This window comes from Anopheles stephensi, chromosome X (assembly GCF_013141755.1).
Source record: "Anopheles stephensi strain Indian chromosome X, UCI_ANSTEP_V1.0, whole genome shotgun sequence".
NCBI classification, from domain to species: Eukaryota; Metazoa; Arthropoda; class Insecta; order Diptera; family Culicidae; genus Anopheles; species Anopheles stephensi.
This window is the reverse complement of record NC_050201.1, coordinates 981678-1003742: the sequence shown is the minus strand read 5'-3', so window position 1 is coordinate 1003742 and position 22065 is coordinate 981678. Positions and strand designations below refer to the sequence as shown.

Sequence of the window (22065 nt, the reverse complement as noted above, 5' to 3'; positions counted from 1 at the left end):
AACTCAAGAAAACATTGGCAACGAACGAGCTCGAGCTTTGGCGAGATGGACTATGCCCTCGATTCGAGAGTTTAGGCAGGTTGAATCTTAACTTTGATAGGACAAGGAAACTGATTCTGTACTCTGACAGCAGATCAAATGATCGTAATCGTTACTGGACAGGTAACACAGTTGACCTGACTGCTTCTCGGTCTGAAGCAGATAGGTGAATAGGCTTTTATTTTGTCATCCTATGCATTGTTCGCTCTTTTGGAATGTTTCCGGGCATGTCACTGAGCATGGAAAGTAGTGCGGGAGGGAACGTCTATGGAATCGGGACCCAAATTTCAAGCTAAACGATTAGACATCATTGTAGATGTGTCTACTTTGTTGTCGATACGCCACACTGCAATACCACAATATTTGTTCTAGATTTATGATTGATTCAATCATCATCTCTGGCTTGTAAATATTAGCAGAATAGCTACGATTCTTGCCTCACATCACTCCCATCAGCAAATAAAGCGTTTGTTTGTTCAGCATGTGCAGCAACACTGCTCCTAGATGCTTTTCAGTATAAAAGTACCACCCACAGATCGCTGAGCTCAGTTCAATTTGCTCTACTTCTTCCTGCCCTTTGCCAATCAACCGACAACGCTTGAAAACACGATGGCAACGTTTGTAGCGCTACTGCTGACGATGGTCCTGTTGCCGGTACTGCTCCAAACAAGCGGTCCATACGCCGCGGCCGAAAAGGTTTGGGTTGATCGGGACAAAGTGTACTGCGAACATATCGATTGTACCAGGGTCGCCACGTACAAGGGGGAACGGTTCTGTAGCCCGTGCGATACGCGACACTTTTGCGAGTGTAAGGAAACGAAGGAATCTCTGCCGTACATGTACGCCTGCCCAGGGACGGAGCAATGCCAAACGAGCGATAGGCGAGGATCGTGCCAACAAACGATGTCCGATGAACTGTGCAGTCGAATCGATCAAGCTTTCCTGGAGGCGTAAGGCCATTTTGTTTTGCTTTTGGTACGGGTTTATGGCAATGATAGCTTCTTGCTACAAATAAAAGGTGTGGATTGCTAATCATAGAGCCGGAAAATTAAAAATATATTTAAGAATAAATTGATGAGAACCACTGGCGAAAGCAACACATAACGTAAATGTTGTCCATCAAGGTCTTACACTTTGCGCTCACAGTGACCACACCACATGCAAAGTTAAGAACAAGCAAGAACCACGAAAAACACTTTCGTTGGAAGAAATATAATTATTGCTGTTGTGTCTGATGGATAGCTTTAATATAACCCAGCCAACCAGTCCATCAACGTGAGCTTCCCCGTTCCTTCGTCATGTTTGTGCTTACGCTTTTACCTAGAAAGAAGTTCTTGAAAGATATTTAACTTCATTTTCGCCTTGAAAGTTTGAAAAGTTTCGCCTGAAGAACGGTATGTAAAATAACGCGAGCGAGTCCTAGGGTTCTCATTTCTCATCTTTCGCCTCGTGCATACCATCAGACAATTTCTGACTTTCAGACTTTTTTGGAAGATTCTACGAAACGAACACAAACCGGATTGCAAAATGGGATGCGTTTTCCCCCTTTTTTCGCGTGACGATCCGAGCTTTGATGGAGAGCTCAGCGCAGGCACCAACAACAGACGATACGGTTACCTTTTCGAACGCCGAGACGCCTGCACAATTCCTGTTTTATGTTGGTGTAGAGAAAACGGCCGGACTACGAAAACAACTACAAAAAAGGTTGAAGGCCGTTCGCAAGAGCGAGGATAGTTAAAAAATTTGTACAAAATAAAAAAAGGATGGCAAAAGAAAATCGAAAAGACCTTAAAAAAAGCCCGGAGCCGCGTCAGTTTCCCGGTGAAGCCTCGCGAAAGGAAGAAGGCGTAAGCAAGAATTTCAAAAAGGGCAGTCAACAATTTGATGCCAACAAATGGGCCGATTCGGCGAAATGACCGGACGACGGACGGTTGCACTGAGCGCATAAAACATTCTGCTCACTCTCGCTCTTTGATGCTTCTTGCAAGCCTTTTGGTCCAAGGAGACTTGGATTGGTTTTTGGTGTTGCAAAAGCATCGTCGCGCCGGGTTTTTATGAGCTAAAATGGCTACAAAAAAAAAACTGGGGGGAGGCTTTATTTTCGGGCGTTTCGCTTGAAAAGCAATCAATCTCGACCGACTCCGTCCGAGGATGCTGTGAATTTGTTTAAAAAAGACTTCCGACCGGTAAGCGATACATGTCGCCCCGGTGCAGAGAAGAATGCATCCCCAAGTGGACGCTAGCTGCGAATGTTTCGTCTTGCAAACAGGCCCATCCGAGCTGCGTTTGTGTGTGTGTGTGTGTGTGTCGGTGTGCAGCGCAAGAATGTACATCTTGATACGGCTTCAAAGTGCGCTGTTCGAGGCCAGAGGGCAGAGATCAGTAGTCGGAGTTCGCTTCTTGATCGTTCGTTCTCGGTGGCGATCCGTCGTACTCCGTATTCCACCATTTGTGTGCTGGGTAACTTTGCGCACAATACGCCCTGCCGGATGCCATTCCTGATGGGATGCAATTTTCGCTCGATCTGCTGCAGTCTGGACCGTAACAGCACTTTGTATGTGCAGCATCACCATATTAAACAACGTGCAGCCCAACGCTTCCCGGACTGCATGTAGCACAAATACACGGACGAAGTGGTTGTGTCGTGATCGCAGTTTTCTTGCTTCCCGGTTGGTTGTGCTGCTGTCCGCTGTCTGTCCGTGTAGACGATTGTCTGCGCAAATTCTGTACCGTGCCAAACGCCGAACAGCGAGGGAAAACTTAACCAGGAGCGCTAGTGTTAGGTAGGCGACCGGAGCTTTTTCGTTGCAGCTAGGGTTTGTAGCGAGCCTAGCGCACAAAAAGGTTTCTGTATCGGTGTGTGTTCGAACCCGGTGAAATAAACGTTCTAGAGCCTTCATCTGCTAATCCAATATTCCGGCTTTCCCAGCAGACGCATCAACACCATCTCATGGCATTACCAGCCCACCGGAGCCTTGTGAGTCTAATTCGATCACCGTACAGCTCGCTGAAATAGTCGATACATCAGCTCCTCCATTTTCTGTCTTTGGTCTGTGGACCTAAGGTACAGGGCAGCAGAATTCATCAGTTTTGGTCATGGCTTAAGGACTCAGTGACGCATAAGACTATTGAGAGACCTTACCTGTCTGCAACTTCGAAAAGGTTGGACTTTCTACTCGATAATTTGCCTCTGCTACTTTGTGGAGCCTCAAACCCAGGATATCGTGTCATCTCCAGGATCTGGATTACAATGTATTGGAGTTTGGGAAAAACCGATCTTGTAGCATCACGAAGAAGCTCTTGTCGGCAGTATTCAGCACCGTAATACCTCTTTAACTGCTGCCCTCTGCCGTATCTTTTTTCGTATATATGACGTAGAGGATGTCAAGATTGTAATCACTGGGCTATTCCATACCTCAGTAATAATAATAATTCAAATAACTAGGTGCGAGTGGCATGATATCATCTGCCTGGTGGAAATCTCTAGCTATTCGCTGGCTAGATAATAGACCAGATTGCCATCCTTGAGAAAGCTTGAGAAAGTCCGACCAATGCCATCACTTCTTGTCCGACACACCAATTTCTTTTACGAGACACTCGTTACACACCATCTATCCGTCCTCGTAATTCCCGTAAAGGGTTAATTTGAGAGAGCTGATCTAAATTTCGCATCCAACAAAACTACTCAGCCCGGGCTCCGGCCATACGCAAACGTAACTCGTCCCAAACTGACCGGCCGAAAATGTACTGTACAATCTTGCGCTCCAGCTGTGTGTGTGTATCGATAACACCAATCTACACCCGAAACGCTCAAACGAGCTATAATTTTCAATAAACCGAAGCTGAAAAGAAGCACACCACGAGTCTTTAGCTCGATCGAGTTGGATGAAAAGGAAAAAAGAGGCAAGAAACTCACAGCGACATAAAATCAACACCTCAATCAGCGATTAATCCCTAAGCAGAGGGTAGTGTACGAAAGTGAAACCGAAAGTTTTGGATCTTATTAGCGCACTCCCAAAAAGATGTCTGATTCGGGTGGCTTGGCATGCTGGAGTATAGGGCTATTTCATTTTTTCGACTATGCCCTCCTTAAAATCTTCACGCTCGCGTAATAGGCAGTGTTGGCAATGGGTGATGAAATGTTACAGACTTATAATTTTCGAACCTTGATATGGGGTCCGACGTCATTCCCCTTTTCTCTCTCTCGCTCTCTCTCTCTCTCACTCTCTCTCTCTCGCTCTCTCTCTATAACTCAATAAAGGTGTTGAATTTTCTCTTTAATAAAAAGGTAACACATTGCTAAGGGGACGCTAAAGTAGGGACGAATCCGAACCTCCGAAGTCGCAAGCTTCCATTTATAGGATATGCGAATTTTTGGGCAGTCCACCCAACGATAGGTACTGTAGCAAGCAAAAGTAATAAATTGAAGCTGCCTGGAGCAGCTGTTACGGCCACCGTAACCAGTGTATTGTAATTGATGGACACGAATGATACATTGCAGCAGCATATCATTAGCCCACATTCACCAGAGTCGTATCGCGCTGTGAAAATTGTGGATGCTGCTTACAAACGTTTCACTCCTTGGTTGTACTATTTTTTTCTTCAGTAATCCCGTCTCAACGAGAGATACTAGTTGCGTGGGTTTTTTTGGGACATTTAAAATTTCATCACTGGCATGGTGGAGGTGCATTGACACCAGTCACATGTCAAAATATTCCCAATTCATTGCCCATGAACCGATATCGTTGCGATACCAACCATCGTAATGAGAATGTGCAAGATCAACCAAAACACCATAACGGTTAGCTCGAAAAAAAAAAAAATCGGATCGATAAAATCGTGACGATGAAATGAGCAGCAAAAGCGACTCCCAAAAGCAGTTCGAATTCGTCTGCAGGCTGCGGTAACTGCTGCTCTGTGTTGGTTGTCTTTCTCTCTCGCTTTCAAACGAAGCGGAACAATAACCGTTGCACGATTGCCCTCGAACCCGAACCATACGAAATGTGGTACAAAAGTGTGAAATATTTTCCGATTAATCGAAACATCGAACGTATAGCGCGTGTGACACGGTTTGCCGTTTGAAACGGCAATTAATATTAGGATGGCTAATAATATTTGTTAGCAGCACGAAAACAGAAGTCGAAATCCTTTTTACAAGCAACTGGTACCAAACGACCGTAAAATGCATTAGCTACGTGCATGCTCCACGCTTATTTTACAAGTTCGGCATCAAAATGAAAAGCATCTCAAACTAAACAATATTACAGGGTTTCCAAGATGAGCTATAAATATGTCAATTCTGGAATTGAATGATGGACTGGATTCTACTAGATTATTAGAACACTCTGCCATGAAAGTTGACATGAAATTTGCACATGTTTAAATCGATAAAATGTAATTCTTTATTAATATATCAAGCAAGTAGTACTTCTGCATAAAAAAATAAAATAAAAAAAACTGACCCAAAATATCATAAACTCCACTAATTGTTCATCATGGAAACCCTTTTGCAAGCGCATCTAACAAAAGACTTCAACGACAGTATACCGGCGAACAAGCGGCGAACCCCCTCGAATGTTGGCTGCTTGCCGGATAATCGGGAGCGAATCAAACTCGATTGGCGTTAAATTGAAACGGAAGCGGTAATTAGAGAAGAAATGTAACACGGAACCCCGTTGATGGAAAAAAGTGGGCGGTGGGTGGTTGTTTGGTGGGTGGGAGGTGTGCCCTTACAGTGCGGTAATAATGATGATCTCAAATAATGATGATCAAACCGAACAGAATGCCGTCCTCAAAACGTGACTTTCTGTCCAACTAGACTGTACCTGTACCCCGCCCACCTCTCTTCCCCCTCTTCGGAAGTCCCTCATTCCTAGTTCCTCGTCCTGCGGGATCGTTCTCTCAAAGTATGACACAGCCCCCATTTATCGCTCATCATTCGTCGGGCCGCATTCTCGCCATACCGGGCGTTTAATGATGACAGATTTATTATACCCAAAACCGGTCCACCCGTGTGCCGTTTTTTTTCTGTTCATTTCATTTCACAAAACCGTTTTCGAGAAAGGAAACCACCACGGTGCACAAACGACGTACGCATTGCGTAATACGCGGTCGAACGCGCGCAATGACACCCGTTCGGTGGCGTTCGGTTAACGATTGCTTGGAAGCAACAGCATCAGCATGCGAGATATTTTTTCTTTCTTATTAAATTCATCATATTTACTGCACACGGTCTGTCTCTCTCTCTCTCTCTCTCTTTCTTTCTTCCACCCTCTTTCCCGCGCTCATTTTCTCTCCTCCAAAGGGAAGGCGACGTAATTATCTTGGGAGAAACCGGAGTAACGAAAATTAACGACGCCTCGCGGGTGATGCGATGGGGGTGATGATGTCGGCCAGCTCGTGTCATGTTATTGCCAGGCCGTATACAGATTTTTCTCGTCGCGCACCGTTTTTAAAAGTCCCGATGGGAAATCTAACTCCACCACCAACCGTGCGCAGCCAACACATGAAGCGTATGGAAAGCTGAACTTCAGCACCAGATGGTCCTGATTGACAACCACGGTTCGATGCACGATTCTTTTGAGCAGTGTTTGAGCGATGAAATGAGCGTGATTAGGGGGGGCAAAATGCAGCTTGACCATTGGAGTCTGCCAGCGACACAGCACGACTGTACAGCAAAAAAAAACTAACTTTGAAATGCTAATTCGATTTGGGTTCGACATTCGACATTGAGATGGTGTCAAATTGTTTCCTACCAAATTCATTTAATCTACGCATTGGTATGAAGCTTGGCATGAAACATTAAAGGTAAAACAGAGAAAATTATTAACAACCGTAACTAATAGTACATCGGGATCGGGTGAAAATGGTGGTAAGATCGTGGAAATTTGAATCGTCCTATAGAGTACTACTAGAGCTAAGTTCAAGTTAGGTAACAAAGAGCCTCCAGCTGGTTAGTCAATCGATAAACAGCACTCTCCAGATTAAAAGATCTCTTTCTTGGGAAAACGATGACAACTTCCTTCTCGACGTATGCCAAAGAACTCAATCAGTTTAAGGACATTCTTTTCACTAAATCTTAAAACATATTTCCATTTTATTCCGTACACAAGGCACAAGGATACATACCGGCCGGGAGGTTCCGATTGCTTCGCGGAAGGTAAGCCAACAGTCTCATTTACAACCATCCGTGACCAGGCGAGGTCTTTTACGAAGAATTTATACCCACTAATTATAGGGCTGTGAATCACGCCTACTATGATGGGTTGTAAATGGTAACTGACCTCATCGTTAGTGAGACAAACAGAAAAAAGTAGCATAAATTATGTCCCTTAAACCTTCATCAAAAATGAAGTTTTCATCGGGTTTGGAGACCAAGCATACACTATGATTTAAATTGTGATACAAGGGCATTTTCCGGATCCATTTCCATTTCGGATTTCGGAAACATCAAATACTAATGATTAGCCCGTAAGGTTTTGTCACAACATTGCATCAAATACATTTTCCAATTTTCGGTCGTTGTTGGAGCTTCCTTACAAAACAAACCCCATTGGCTTGTTACAAGAAAAAAGGGCATCAAATAGAGAAAGGACGCTTTCTCAACCGATCCATACTGTTGAAGCTTGAAACACCGTCTCGCACACGAAGATGTTGCAAATCCCGCTGGAACAGCTCTCCTAACGTCATCGACTTCACCAAAAATTCGACAGGAACACGCTTTCACGCGACGTAACCTATCGCGTTACCAGATTTCCAGACAGCGAGCGAAAGAAGCGACCCAATTGCGATCGAACGGCCGGGCCGCATCTCCGCAACTGCACGACACAGCCGGGTCGGGTCATCGGGGATTTTGGCGTGATTGGTACCATCGCCCCAGGAGCACCCAACCGTTTTTCCATGTTCATGTCAGTGGGGTTTCCTTCGCTTTCGCTACTCCGATTTATTGGCGCACCCAAAAGGGACGCGCATGGCCACAAGCACGGACGGTTTTCAAGCACGAGAAAACATCAGTCAGGCAGCTGTTACTTCGTTGCTTCCAACGAAGCGACGTGATGGCGCTCACTTTCACGCATTGTGCGGTACTCTCGCTTTCACACCAACGATATCGCACCAAACGGAGGGAAAAATTGAGTATTTGTTCTTCGCGGCAAACGCAAATAAGCATCTTAACACTTTTTAATCTTAAATAGAGATAAATTGCTCCTTTCTTGACGTGTAAGAGGACGCCTAGGGTATGCTCGGATGCGTCACATTAAAGACCTGGTATAAGGGTTCTCCTTAGAAGCGAGGTCGATCGTGTTGAGAGCTTCCAAATGACTTCAATTCCAATTTTTATTAAAGATATAACAGGGAACACCAATTCTGATGTGTTAGCATGTTGATGTATCTTCTGGACCTGGATTGTTACATCAATCAAACTGTTCATAAGCGCATTGAAACGAAATAGTAACAAAATGCATTAAATTTCCATGCTGCTCAATGCACAGTGATCTATGCCCAATCTTCGATCCCAATCGAACGACCGTTGCGTGAACGAACGCTTGACAAACATAAGTGCATCCGCACGGCAACACAATTCCCTTCGCGTCAATCAGTAAACGTGCGGAAAAGTGCAACAAATGTAATTAAGATTACATCACCTTCCCTTGGTGTCGTTCGAAAGCAATTTAAGTCGGGGAGAAAAGTGAAAATGGGACGGCGGACGATGGGAAAGATGGGCGAACGTGCGGGTGGTAATGGTGTTGGTGGGTGGTGGTGGTCTAAATCACAGCGGTAATTATTTCCATCAATAGCGCAACTGCAGCGCAGGCACTGGTCCGCAACCTTTAGGGCTCACACACTTGCGGTTTTCCACCGGTGCTGGTATGCATTTTCTAATAAATTTTCAACAGCTTCCTTTCGCAGTCTCCCGGTGGCTTAACACCACTTCGGGTTCGTGGTTTTAGAGTCATTTTTTTGTTGTTTCGTTGACTTTTGCACACACGAAGGTAATTTCTTGTCTCGTCACACTTTTGTCCGGACGGTGCGGCGAATGCGAATCAATTCAATTCGTCCAATTGAAGGAACGTAAGCGGTGCAGTGAAAGGTTTTTGCAGTGAAAAACGGGCCCGGAGCCATACATTAAAATCACTTCTTCTCACCGGCGGCGCCCCACCGTTCGCTAATCAAACCGGAAAAGAAAAGTGATCAATGCGCGGACCGTGATGGCCGCGACGAAACACGCTGTACATGGTGCCTTTTCTTTTTTCCTTCTTTTCCGCCCGCTCCCAACTAGCAAATCTCGTTTCGTTACACCAACAACCCTCCCTATTTTCCCGCTCACCCTTCTTTCTTTACTGCGAAAAGGTGGAAAATCAATTGCCGGAGACGACCAACGAGCGCCCGACAAACGCTTGGACGGTTGGGAGAAAAACCGCAGAAAGTGGCGCGCGCGAGCGAGTGCCCGCTCTCGATCAATTGAATTAATCCGATTAGACGCGCCTGACTGTGAGCTGACTAGTCTGTAACATGGAGTACCCGGGAGCGAGGGGGAGAGGGACACGAACGGCTAGATGCGGAAAATGAACAACGTGTGACAACGGATGAGTGATAGAAAACCCTAGGTCTAATCCGTGGATGCTATTCCCACTTTCCTTGTCTGTTTCGGTGGAAGCTTGCTTCACTTTAAAGAGTTCCCATATCCGTAATGCAAATGTTTAATCATTTAAGAATTTTTTTTCAAATTTCATGCGGAGAATTGCAAGTCTGTTGTGGACCTTTGCAGAGTGGAATTTTGCCTAGAGTGAAGCGAGATTTGCAACGCGACTTTGGACACTGCCAGAAATAGTAGGCTGAGATATTTCAAGCTCGTAGTGCCAAAATAGAAGTGTGTTGATAGATTCCATTATATGATTGCAAAGTTTCGCAATTTATTTACAAAGTTCCCCTAAATGCTTCAAACACTCCATTATATGGTTAAAACCCCTGACAAATTCTCTGGCACCTACTCCTTTCGCATCAGCTACTTTCTTCCCATTTCCGTGATCGCAATTCGAGCAGGCAAATTTTACACAATTTTCCCAGCGTGATTAAACGCTACACACACACACTCACACACACAAACACTAATGTTTTCCGGTTCGGTTCCGTCGTGAATCGTGTTGCATAAATCTGCACAGCAAAAAAAAAAACGCCAAAATCAGCCCGAAAAACAGCTCAGCTCAAATGAGAGGGAAAATTCAATCGTACAATCACTCGAGACAATTTTCCGCACGCTTTTCCATGCTTAACATAATTTCACTTTTTTTGGGGGGAGATTGAAATTAATTTACTTTAGTTTATCTTTCACTCTTCTTTTCCGGAAAGGAGATGCGAAAAAGCGAAACGTGATCAACGCTTATAATTGAACGACATCTGTGTTTAGCGATCCCCCCCCCCCCTCCCACCTCTCCACATCCTCTTTGTTCGTCTCTTGGTTCCGGATCGTTGCTTTCTAATTGCTTCATCGGTGGGATGGTTTTCCAATTTAAGCGAGCATCTTCGCCCGTTTTAAACAATTATGCCGGGCTTTTTTTTTGTTGGGGAAACCTGGCAAAAACCAGTGGAAAATCATAATTCACATACCTTCTTCTTTTGTTTCTCACACCATCCCCACATTCAATTTAAACGCTCGATTTGAGTAATCGTTGTTGGATGTGTTTCTGTTTTCATTTGAAAACGGTCTTGCTTCGGTTCGATTAAGGCAATACAGCAGAAAAAAACAACATCTATTAGGCTAATCATATTGAGCTAATCAGGCGCCGGATCCTTACCCGGTAGGACTGGTGTCACAACCGACACTGATCACTGTTCAGCTATACAGTATCCATATCAAGCCAGAAGCGATTAATAGAGACCTTCAGAAATTAAAGTGTTAAAGAAGAAGTAGTATCATTGCAGACCGAGAGCGCTCTTGAGAGGATGGAATTGACTTAGAAAAATTCTCTTGCAGTTTTTCTTTATCTTCCAACTTGCTTGCTTGGATAATGAAGTACCCTGTTACGGTTACAAATTCTTCGGCAATATCTCCGATCTAAAGAAGATTTCTTCTTTAAAAAAACACAAAGAGGTAAAATAAAGAACCTCTCAAAAGATAATTTCGCATCAAGGTCCTCAACACTCAGTCATCTCCAGGAAAAGATGTAACGAGGTACGAAACAACTCACGACACAAAGAACCTCATCCACAAAGAACCACTTGGAGCTTGAAGATCTCCACTGCAATCGGTGCAAGGGAAATTAATCGTGGGTTCTAAACCCGGAGAGAAGATCCTTTTCCAGTTTTGGATTCTACCTGTCCCAGCCCAGGGTTTATTGCTTTTTTTTTCTTATTATCAGCAGCAGCATCAACCGGTAACAAAAAAACAAACGGTAAGGTGAACAGGTTTTAGCGAAACAAACACAGGAAATTGTCAATCAATCACCGAGCCCTGCCAAGCCCACAATGTGTTGGCCGTTTTGGACAAGCAAAAAGGAGAAGCAACAAAACGGTTGTCATTTTCAGGTGGTTCTTGTATGCGAATATCCCGATTACTGTGTGAGGGGGGTTGTTTTATTCTTATTTGGATCTTCCTGGATGCTGAGACTTCCAGGAATGGTCCAAAATCCCTTCCAAGCAAAGCATGCATTTGGTTTTGGGGTTGTAAGTGGTTGACTGGCCGTGGATCACTACAGAGTTTAATGATGTAGTTTGCTGAAGTGGTTTGGTGTTACATGTTGTCTTATTTGTTGCAAATTTGTACCGCTTAGGGATCGTCGAAATATTTCACACAAAAAATCTTGTCTGAAGCTGTGCTTCGAGTCTGGTACCGTGACCAGGATGCAAATCACGTTTATCACGTCGAAACTATCAAATTCACAATACCTCCGATTTGGCTTCCTTTATTTACGTGAAGCCTGGTACTATGCTACACCGGGTACGTGTTTGAAAACAATTTCCAAAACAAATAGTCTTACAAACGAGAGAGAGAGAGAGAGAGAGAGAGAGAGAGAGAGAGAGCAGGCCAAAGCTGAAAAGATTTCATTCTATTGTTGCGACGACGCAAAAAAAATGAAACGTGAGTGCACGATCGTCGTTGTCCGGCTGAGCCTGGCTTGACAATGGAGCCGGAACTCCTCCCTTAAACAACACCGTAGCAAGGCGAAAAAAACAAGCAACCCCTGTACTGATCGACCTCGTTTTTTACTGTCTCTCTCTGAAATGCAGGGCGTCTCAGGGATGTACCCGATGACGTGAGGAACTTTCACACCAGTTACCTTTGAGCTGAACGCCTCCACTCACGATTTTAGGATGTAGCTCGGGTAACTTCAAACCATTAAAGCTGTCCAGCTTGACTTGACTCTACCACGAACCACCTTTGTCCTGGAAGCATCACTTTTCGGCTCAAAATTTTGCTCAGGAAGAGGTTACGATTGCGACACGACACTGATGTTCGTCTAATTCACTTTCGCGTCTCAACTTCAAGACATATATTCTTGCGGAGCACAGCTACGAGAGATCTCGCCTTTTTCAGCCACCCGAATCGTACCATCCCGGTTTGAAAATGGATGGCCAATGCCCCTTTTAGTTTGTCGTAAATCATGTCCGTATGCAGCGATGGGACAAGCCGAAGACACTAGTTCGAGGCCAAGAAACCGCAGACGAAAATGGCGCCCTCACAACATCTCATAATATAAATCTTCACAAAACCCAACCTCTTTAAACTAGCAAATTATGTGACACGCAAAATATTGGCGCTACTTGGACATGGGACTGGCGAACTAAATCCCCCCTCAAAACGGTCCAAAATCAGTAAACACCGGCACAAAAACGAGCGAACCCAAGCGAAAGGAAATGAAAACCCAGCGGAAATTGAGCCGGCCGCACGACACAAAAAAAAGCATCGCTAGAAAAACATAAACTCCCCAAGTAGTCCCCTCGGGGCAACTCACAGCACAAGCTTTAAAGCTCGTAGTTTTACTCTTCTTCCACGGTGAAGTTTTACACCCGCTCAGCGCTGAAGCTAGGGCTGAAGCCCAAGCCATCGACTATCCAGTCTGTGCCCGTTGCTGTTGCGCAAGCGATGCAAGGGACGAAAAAGTAACAAAACACAGACAACATAAAACAGGGCGTGATCGGGGCAACCATCTCCGTTCCATGTGTTGGTTGAGGAGTAGGTGAGCAAGGAGGGAAGAGCACTATGGCACAAAAAAAACACTATATATCTCTCTACACGGCACACAGGGCGCACGATGGAATTGGCGAAGGTGTAGCATACAAACGGCACCACAGCATTGGTAGCAAGTTTGGTGTTGTGGAGGTTAGAAAGGTAAATAGGAAATTGAGGACCTCAAAACTGGACCAACAGTAGTCCCTTGGAGGGAGATATACCTTCACGTAGAGAACTTTTAACTCCTCATTTTCGGCAATTATTATGGAATCAAATTATCGAATCTTCAAAACCAAAACCTCGATGTTTGCTGTAAGTTAATATATGTTTTTAAACTAAATTTAATTCAAAATCATTGTAGTCATATTTAAGAGCAACCTTCGCATCAACTTATATGCGAGCTCGCTGGGTGGAGTCGGTTCGTAACCAAACTCCAGCACGGGAAACCCCTCGGGAATATATCAACCTTTCGGTGCACGGTACACGGTCGCAGCATAAACGTTGGAAAATACGCGCACAAAGCGTTACATCTAAGACGCTAAGACGTTGCCGAAAGGTACCAACGATGCCGGCCATATGGTTTGCGTCCCGTCCGGTCTTTCGCAAAAAAAAACGCGACCGTCTTGTTCGCTGCCTTCGATCCCGACAGTTCAACCGTTTTAGGAGCGTGCTTGCGTTGCCATAGCGTACCATCACACACACACACACATTAAAACGAGCGACACGACAGTTTCGAAAGGTTTCCAATGGCATGGACCCGTTTTTGGAGTGGTTGGTTGGTTTCGTTTCGAACCTTGCCAACACATCCCTCCTGCCAGCATCCAAATCTGACGTATGCGTACCACACGTATAGGTGTGTGTGCGTTAAAATGACTTTACTTTGTTCGTGTGCAACGTATGTGCAGTCCGCGTGGTAGAGATGCATGCAATCGCGAACACCCCAAACAGGTCTGTTTTCGTGGACTAGAATCGCGCATAGAACCAGCGTGCAACGGATTGTGCGGGATAGTGCAGAAGCAAGGCCGGAGGCGACCGTCCCCCAAAAGGCAGCACTCTGATGTCTGATGTGGTGGGGTTGGTTGAGGACATTGGGACGAAGAGAGAGAGAGAGAGAGAGATCTCATAAAAGGCAAACGGTGCACACACGCGGGTTCACCCTATCCCCATCCCACGATGCACGATTTATTCGCTGCGCTTTGTCTGCCGTTGCTCTTTGCAGCCACGTCCAGAGTCCGCCCGGAGGGACGAATTACGAACAAATTCAGTACCTGGTAAGGGTGTGGACCAGGCAGAGAATCCAGGTGCGGTGGGACGAGAGGGTTGACCCGCAAAGGCATACCTGTGAGCTGGGCTGGGATAGAGACAGGCACAAAATGGAAGTAGGAAACCAAACCAACGCGTTGATTTGTTTCACTTTGTGCACAATTGAAGGTGTTGAGTGTGCATGTCTGCTCCGGGCACGATGAAGCACTAGCTAGGATCTGCGCTCGAGGAAGTGATAAAAAGGAAGCAAACCGTCATTTGTGTAGAAGGTTGTGGTGTTCGCTTTACGAACCTTAGCAGAAGGTGTCCTTGAAGCAAATGAGTTTGGCTATTTGTACACTGCATTTTGCCCTGTCTTCTCTACTTTAATCTGAGCCTCTGAGAGGTGGAGAGTTCGGGAAGCATTACACATAAGTCAATACAGATTCTGACGTACGCTGATGGCACTCTTGTCATTAGTTTGAGCCTCCCTCATACATCAGAGTCTTACCTCCTTTGGATATCAAAGTTAATGAGGTCTCAGTACATACACCTCTGAGACATGAACTCTGTCCAATGGGAATGGCACCGGATGATCCAATTTGTAAAATCTCCAGGCCCAAGTTGAGATGGAGTTACGACATCAATGTGTCCGCCAGAAAAGCCTTGCTATTGGATAGGCAGACGAAAGCGCACGACCGTGAGAGACATTGAGAACTTTTTCAACAAGCCAATATCATGAAGCCTCATAGTAAAGGATTATGGAGACAAAGCAAAATTGATATCAATTAGAAAAAAAAAATTATACGATCTTCCACTAAGTTCTACAGGATTGCTGCCGTTAGAGTTGAAGAACTCAACTCTTTATACCAAAACTTCTACTAATATTGTAATTAAACCAATCCTACAAAGTCATGTAAACACTCGTTCACCTTAACACATCACCCAACCCTAGCGAGAAGCAGGACTCAAAGAAGACCCAGCATTACATGTTGTAGGATGGCTCCCGCTCACCAAGCTTTTTCCCTTGGGCGAGGTGTAACGAATCGAAAAGCACGCGCGCCCAACGGAACCTAATATGATATTTGCATCCCATACTGGGCCAACTCGATGGCCGTTTCATTAAGCATCGTATTTGGCCCCACACACCACGACTGCACGATAAATCCGTGCGAGGCCCAACGAAATGCCGTGACACATTGTCTTCCTTTTTCGGACCCATATAGGTTTGCTGGAGGCACGCGTTGGGAAGTGTATAAACTTTTCGCTCACACACACACACACTTACAGGGAATGATGAAGCAGAATAGTCACTCATCACGAAACAGCATCCATTGCTCGACCCACGACCCATCAATTGCTGTCCCGTGTACGGCATGTTGAAGTACGGTGAAGGTTTGCGGGAAGCAAGAAAAAAACGGGATTTCTTCCGTTTTGGGGAAAGCGGGAGACTCGGTTTTCGGCATCCTTTGCTGAGGGGCGACAGTGGAATTGGGAGGTAGGACAACGGCAAGGCAAACCCCCACGTACATTTACTTCATTTGACGGAAGATATGACAATCCGAAGCGATTAGAAGCGATCGTACGAGAAGAAACGGGGTCTTTCAGGTCTTTCGTTACGGTGCGCGTTTTGCTACGGAGTGAACAGAGTGTGGACTATGAAAAAAATAGACTAGAAGATGGTAAGCTGGAAATGTAGAGGAGAAAGAGTGAGCTAAACCCTTTACCTTCAACAGAAGAACACTGTGACGCCGATAATGCCGATCTGTGCCGAACTTCTTCCTGCTGCTCTCCTAACGGTATGCGCACGGTTCGTTCCGGCAGGTTTCAAACGCTCTTTTGTCATAGTCCTGCTTGCTCGACGAATAAGGCAAACCGAGGCACCCATATGAAGCGGACCAATTTACGGAAGCTAATCTTTACCGACACGCAACCTCGGTAGGAAAAAAAGCACTCATCTCAACCAAAGGCAGATCCCCAACGGTAGCCGGTAGAAAATGAGATCTCTTTTGCTGAGCGATTTGCCATGCCGGTTGATAACAAACATGAATACCGATCCTCGGCTGACCTCGTTTACGCGCACAACGATGGCGTTGTTTGATTCGTCACAGTTTCATGCAAAAATTTGGAGCTTCGAAACCTGACCGAACCGGTAAAGATATTGTATTTACGGTTGAGCATAGAACTTAATGGATGGGGCTTCATTACACCAACCATGATAAATTTTCTCATTAGCTGTACTAGGAGGAACAATTGTAATTAGTAGAGCTACAATAGGAAAATCAAGACCGCATTATCTGTGCTCTGGCTCTGCTAACTATTACTGATTGACGCACAGATGATGTACAGATACAGGTGATTGAGCAACCCTATCTTGTATCAAAGGGTCCAATACTGGCTAGCCGAACCGGAGGTGCTGAGACTGTCTATTGAACAGTACTCACATCCGTCTCTGAGACGTGGGAAGATCAGAGGAATATGCTCAGCAGGAGTTTTTAACCCGATATGTAAATGGAAGAGCAAGGGAGTTCTCGCCAGGCTCTGGTGTTCTGATCATGTCATGCGAACGGCACCGGACATCCCAGCTAGTTGCTTCTCAGGTCAGGTTCAGATAGACATAGGAGGCGAAGAAGGCCGAAAACTGAGATGCAATGAGTGGTGTTGATACTGCACATAAAATCGTTTCTGTTCCACACTGAACCTCTTCAAAAGTTCCGTCTGTTTTATGCGGACATTCAGAAGTTAAAGTTTTGATACTATGAGCTCTTGGTAAATGGTCTTCTATTACTATTCTCATTCTAAAATACAGCGAACAACACCTATCCATTTTCCAGCACTATTTCATTATTACCCTTTTCCTTCGATACACCAGGAAGCATTGCGATAGCATCAGCATAGTGACAGGAGGGAAGCAACAACATACAGCTAGGCATAAATATAGGCAGATAATCATCCCGACAGCATCGCATCTTGAGCCCGGGCATTGCAACGTCGGGTGATTTATATCAAAACCACCGCATCTCCCATCACCGGCCACCAAAACGCTTCGTCCAATTCGTGCCAACTTCTTCAAGGACCGTGAAAACACCTTCCTGCTCAGTGAGGGAAAATCGCGCCCCGACAAAACCCTGGTGGACTGGTCGAAAACAATCATGATGAAGATGAACATCGCCCTTTTGGTGAACGTAAGGGAGACCACGGCCCGGTTGGATGCATCAATGATTGCAGCGAGTGGTGCGCGAGATGAAATTTATGCACCGAAGAAAATCGATCTACTGATCTACCGAGCAGAACAACACCGCTCAGCTCGCATGGGCAACCCATCCGAACCATCCGAAGACAGGGAAGCGCAAAGATTAACGCAAAAGTTACCCACCGAGTTAGCCCGCAGTGCCCACGGTGCAAAAAGGGCCGTTGTTACCCACCCACCCCCCTTCCCCCGCCCGTCCGGCTTCGGAGCGATGATGATTTATGGGACGAAATTAAAGCGTTTCAGAAAGCTCCAGGTCCAGGCCTCTTCGGCTTCGACTGGTCGATGAAGCAACCGTTGTTGTAGGGCAGTTCTATTCTGGATGCTGGCGAAGACCTAGACCGAAAACCTAAGGGGCTGACGAGCAGGCAAAAGGAAATCGCTTGCAAAGGGGGTTATCGTCGGTTCGTGATCGAATGGGCTACGATTGGATGATCTTGCTTTTCCCCGTGGTCGTTTCCCCGAGAACGAAAACGATGATCGATGACATCGGTTGTGAAAGCCATGCTGTGCGCGGGAAAGATAAATCCTGGCACCTCTACTAATGGCCGAATAAGCGGAGGAAGAATAGAGGAAAGAGGGAGAGGAGAGGGGGGGGGGGGGGAAATGGCAAGGTGTGAAATATCGACGAACAATCGACATCATGCTACATCCCATAAAGGTGTAAAGGCGTATGATAAGCTCAAGGGTTTTTCTAGAACAAATTTTCAAAGTTCGCCAATGACACGACTTTCACATACATAAAACCTAAAGATAGATTATTACAACTTCGAGATGAAAAAGTTTATCAAACCATGCTCTGTAGCTCCCTGTAGGATCGACGGTAAGACGGTTGCCCTTGATTCTAAACCAGAACGCCAACCAACCATGTTTCTAGTTCCTGACACCATTCCCGACAATCGCTGGCAAACAAAAGGTTAGAGCCGCTTGAAGCCAGCATTGAAGTCGCTAATAAAAGGTCGTGTTGTTGCTGTTGTCCTTCTTATATTTATCCTTCATGGAAGCAACAAAAAACCCTTTAGCGTCCGTCATGAATCTGGGTTACCGGATCGAAGATCAACCCGTTTTTTTATTGCTTGTATTCCCTCAGGCCATTTCTTTTCCGTGCGGTTTCGTTCATCCTGTAGATCCGTAATCGGAGGGAGAGAATGCGGCGAGGTTTAGTTTTCTTTTATCGTTCTCGTACCTGATTGAGCATCCTCCTGGCTACAAAGCAAAAGGTAAGAAAATGTACTCCTCTTGGAGCGGTGAATGGAACCAGTTTTTTCGCTGCTTGTTCGCAATATTGGAAATGTGGCTTCTAGCGCACTGTTTTTTTTTTTTCGCTGTGGTAGTTGTTGTGTAAGGTGGGACTAGAAAATGAGGTTACTATGGATGCCGCGTCTTCAATTAAGTTTGAGTTTGATAGTTTGGGAAAGATAGTATGGGATGAAGTTCGGGAAAATCTCACACTTCTCACACTGCAGAATCCTAAGATAAACCTACCTGACGACCGGTGACTAGTGGCCAAACATTCAAAGTTCTATTACTTACATCAGTCACCTTTTAAGGAAAATAGCACTTGAACGATGACAAGCACAATTTTCAGCTCAGTACCAAACAGAGCTCCAAAGAAACAAGCTCAAACAAAAATGTATCACATGCATCGGCAATTGCGACAACAGGCAGATCTAACTGTAATATTCCCTCCCCGACCACGCATCCGATGGTGCCTGTGCTGCCTGACAACGGAACACCGTTGGTGCTGATGTTGGTACGTTCGGTCTATCGAACGGAAGATGAGTATGGCAAAGATGGATAGACGATAAGGTCAGACCAATAGCTAAACGGTGACCCATGCGAACGGCGAACAACCTCCAGACTCGACAGACTTCTTCCGATCCGGGGCAGCTGCTGGATCTGGCGGCTTTCAAGGGCGACCGTCTCCCATGGAGAATGGGTGCGAATCGTGATGAGAGATAATGTGAGAAGATAGACAGTCGGTCGGTCGGTGAAAAATTAGTTTTTTTCGGTACGTTTCCATGAAGAAAGTGCCGCTAATCTAATGTATGATTTTAACAGGGTTTCGATCCACATATTAGGACATTGAAATCACTTAGGGGAATATTGCGTAGTGGAACTTTTCTAGCATACAGCAAAATTTTGCATACCTTTAGAGGTATTGGTCAACGTGCCAAGAATTATGAGTGAAATACACAAAAAATACAAAAGAAGAGAAAAAGATCATGAAAGCAAACCAGATTAACGAAGATAAGGAAAGAATTGCAAAAAACTCAAAACGGAAGTAGGCAAGATAGACAAACAAACCAGATCGCGAACCGTCCAGACCTAACTGTGCTGCGGAATTGCTTTTTCCTTCTGCACAACCGGATGCAAACTCGAGGTCATACATAGTATGGTTTTTAAGTTTGTTTTGTTTTGCTTATAAAACTTGTAGTGTGTGTCATATAATCTCAATGAAATGTTTGGCTTCTTTTTAGCTCTCTTTTTCTCTCAACCGTTCTCGTATGCCATGGTTTGTATTACAGGGTTTTAATCCATTTAGTGGAGTTGTTGAATATTTAGTGGCATATTCGCAAGCTCGCTGTGGAAAAGTACGATCTTATAATGGGATCCTTTCAACTACTACGGAACTCACCAGTAAAATTATTTGAAATAAAAACCCTACACAGCATGTAGCTCTGCACTGAATGTTATCGGGAAACATTCCGCAGCCGGTTTAAAAACGCTTAACCGTTAACTAATGCTGCAGCAATAGGGCGGCAATAGGGCATTCCTTTTTGGCCGGCGAAAGGTGCAGCCGTTGCAGAGCGGTGCCGATAAATTTCACGATAAACCATGCAGAGCTGCCATGCTGCCTTCGGTTTCGGGGACTTCGGGCCAGGCCACACCTTGGCAGATAACAGGCGCGCGCGTGGGACTGCCGCCGAAACATGGGAAAGTTACGATCGATACCTCGCCGCCCTTATTGCAACTTCAGCGGTCCAGGTCCATCTGCAGCAGCCTCCGTCTGGCGAATTCTTGCCTTTGTTTTCGCCACCCTCTTTCGTCTCCTCGACCGACTGTTACACTTTCACTTTCACGCCATTCACGCCAGAAAGTGCAAGTCCCGGGGGGAAAGTAAGGGTGCACTCTGGGGAGCGATTGCATAATGATGCAATGTCTCGTGTCAGGAGAGTAATAATAATGGTAATAACAATCACTCGCGAACACGGAAAAGAGGGCACGAGACAAGGAGGGAACAAGGAAGGGGAGAGAGAGATGGAGAGAGATGAAGTTGGCAAAATTGGAAACAGGAAGTGAAATAATGCCACACCGCAGTCCGAATGGGCTCCGGCTGCAAAAAAAAATGGCGAAATGGAACACAGTTTCCGTCGAGCGAAGGGCGAATGATAGTGTTGGGGAAAGGAAGCAGAAGGTCGGTTGGTGGATGGAGCAGCAAAAAAAGGAAGTACAAATCTCATACAGCAGTTACTTTCACGCTGCGTGTTGGAATTGAGAGGGAACATTTCAGCTTCAAAATAGCTTTATAACTCCATAACTTCTACAATTACAACCACCAGAGACTTCGATTTGAGGAGTGCTGACTGATATGTTGAGGATCACTTAAATCACAGCTTGATTTTTAAGCATTAAATAAGGCCACACATGGCATCCCGAAGCGAGTCCTTAGTATCAGTGTCATCAGAAGAAGTTTTGAATCAGAGGTATTCCTGGACAAAGGATGGACATTTGACGTTAGGCTCATTGATATCTTAATATGATGTCAAGAGGTGACATCAACAATGTCCAGGACGAATTGCTCCATAATCCACCAACTTTGAGAAACTCTGTAACCGGGGCCAATTAGTCTAGTCAGTTAACAGAAGCTCTACGAAAAAATTATGCTCCTCTGATGCTCGGAAACAGATCCTGGGCCCTTTCAATCTTATTTACCTTCCAAACTTAAAAGCGATTTTGGTTCTGTTTTTGAGATAACCCCGAGATACCCTAGAGTTAATTAAAAGTTACTAATAAAGCTTTATTTAAGGACCTAATTAAACAATTCCATCCCTCGAGTAGGAATACAGAGCTTAAAGCTTGCCTAACCCTCAATTCTTAATTCAAGCCCCAACAACAAACCTCAGCGTAGCCTCAAGGGAGATTTGCTCAACCGATGTTGCTGAGCAAAGAACAAATTCGTAACACAGTTGTTGCCAAACACGCACCCCATCTCACACTTTTACCTTCAACCGCGTAGGTGTGTCCGGCCGAGTTTTGTTTACAATCATGATACACTTAAATAAACACAGCACATGTTTTGTAACACATACCGCATATCGGTGCCGGCGAAACGTGCTCAGCTATTCGTAACGGATTAACCGGC

At 45.2% G+C, this 22065-nt stretch overlaps 2 protein-coding genes across 8 annotated transcripts in view; one reads left to right on the top strand and one right to left on the bottom strand.

Annotated features, from left to right (window-relative positions):
- LOC118502635 (cadherin-86C) overlaps positions 1-22065 on the bottom strand; it is a 109467-nt gene that overhangs the window by 68256 nt on the left and 19146 nt on the right. Inside the window, exon 1 of one of the 7 annotated variants that reach the window (XM_036035135.1) lies at positions 22013-22031. The exons of the other annotated variants lie outside the window; for them this stretch is intronic. The gene's annotated coding sequence lies outside the window, so the exon portion shown is untranslated. Of the gene's footprint in view, positions 1-22012; positions 22032-22065 lie in introns of those variants that run through there. 7 annotated transcript variants of the gene reach the window in all.
- Positions 581-1313, top strand: LOC118502681. The gene has a single exon (XM_036035193.1). It carries the CDS (start codon positions 649-651, stop codon positions 991-993), a length of 345 nt encoding a protein of 114 aa, XP_035891086.1. The 5' UTR covers positions 581-648; the 3' UTR covers positions 994-1313.

What these genes read in the sequence shown, in the direction of transcription:
- LOC118502681 (XM_036035193.1), top strand. Translation starts at nt 649, where the DNA reads ATGGCAACGTTTGTAGCGCTACTGCTGACGATGGTCCTGTTGCCGGTA.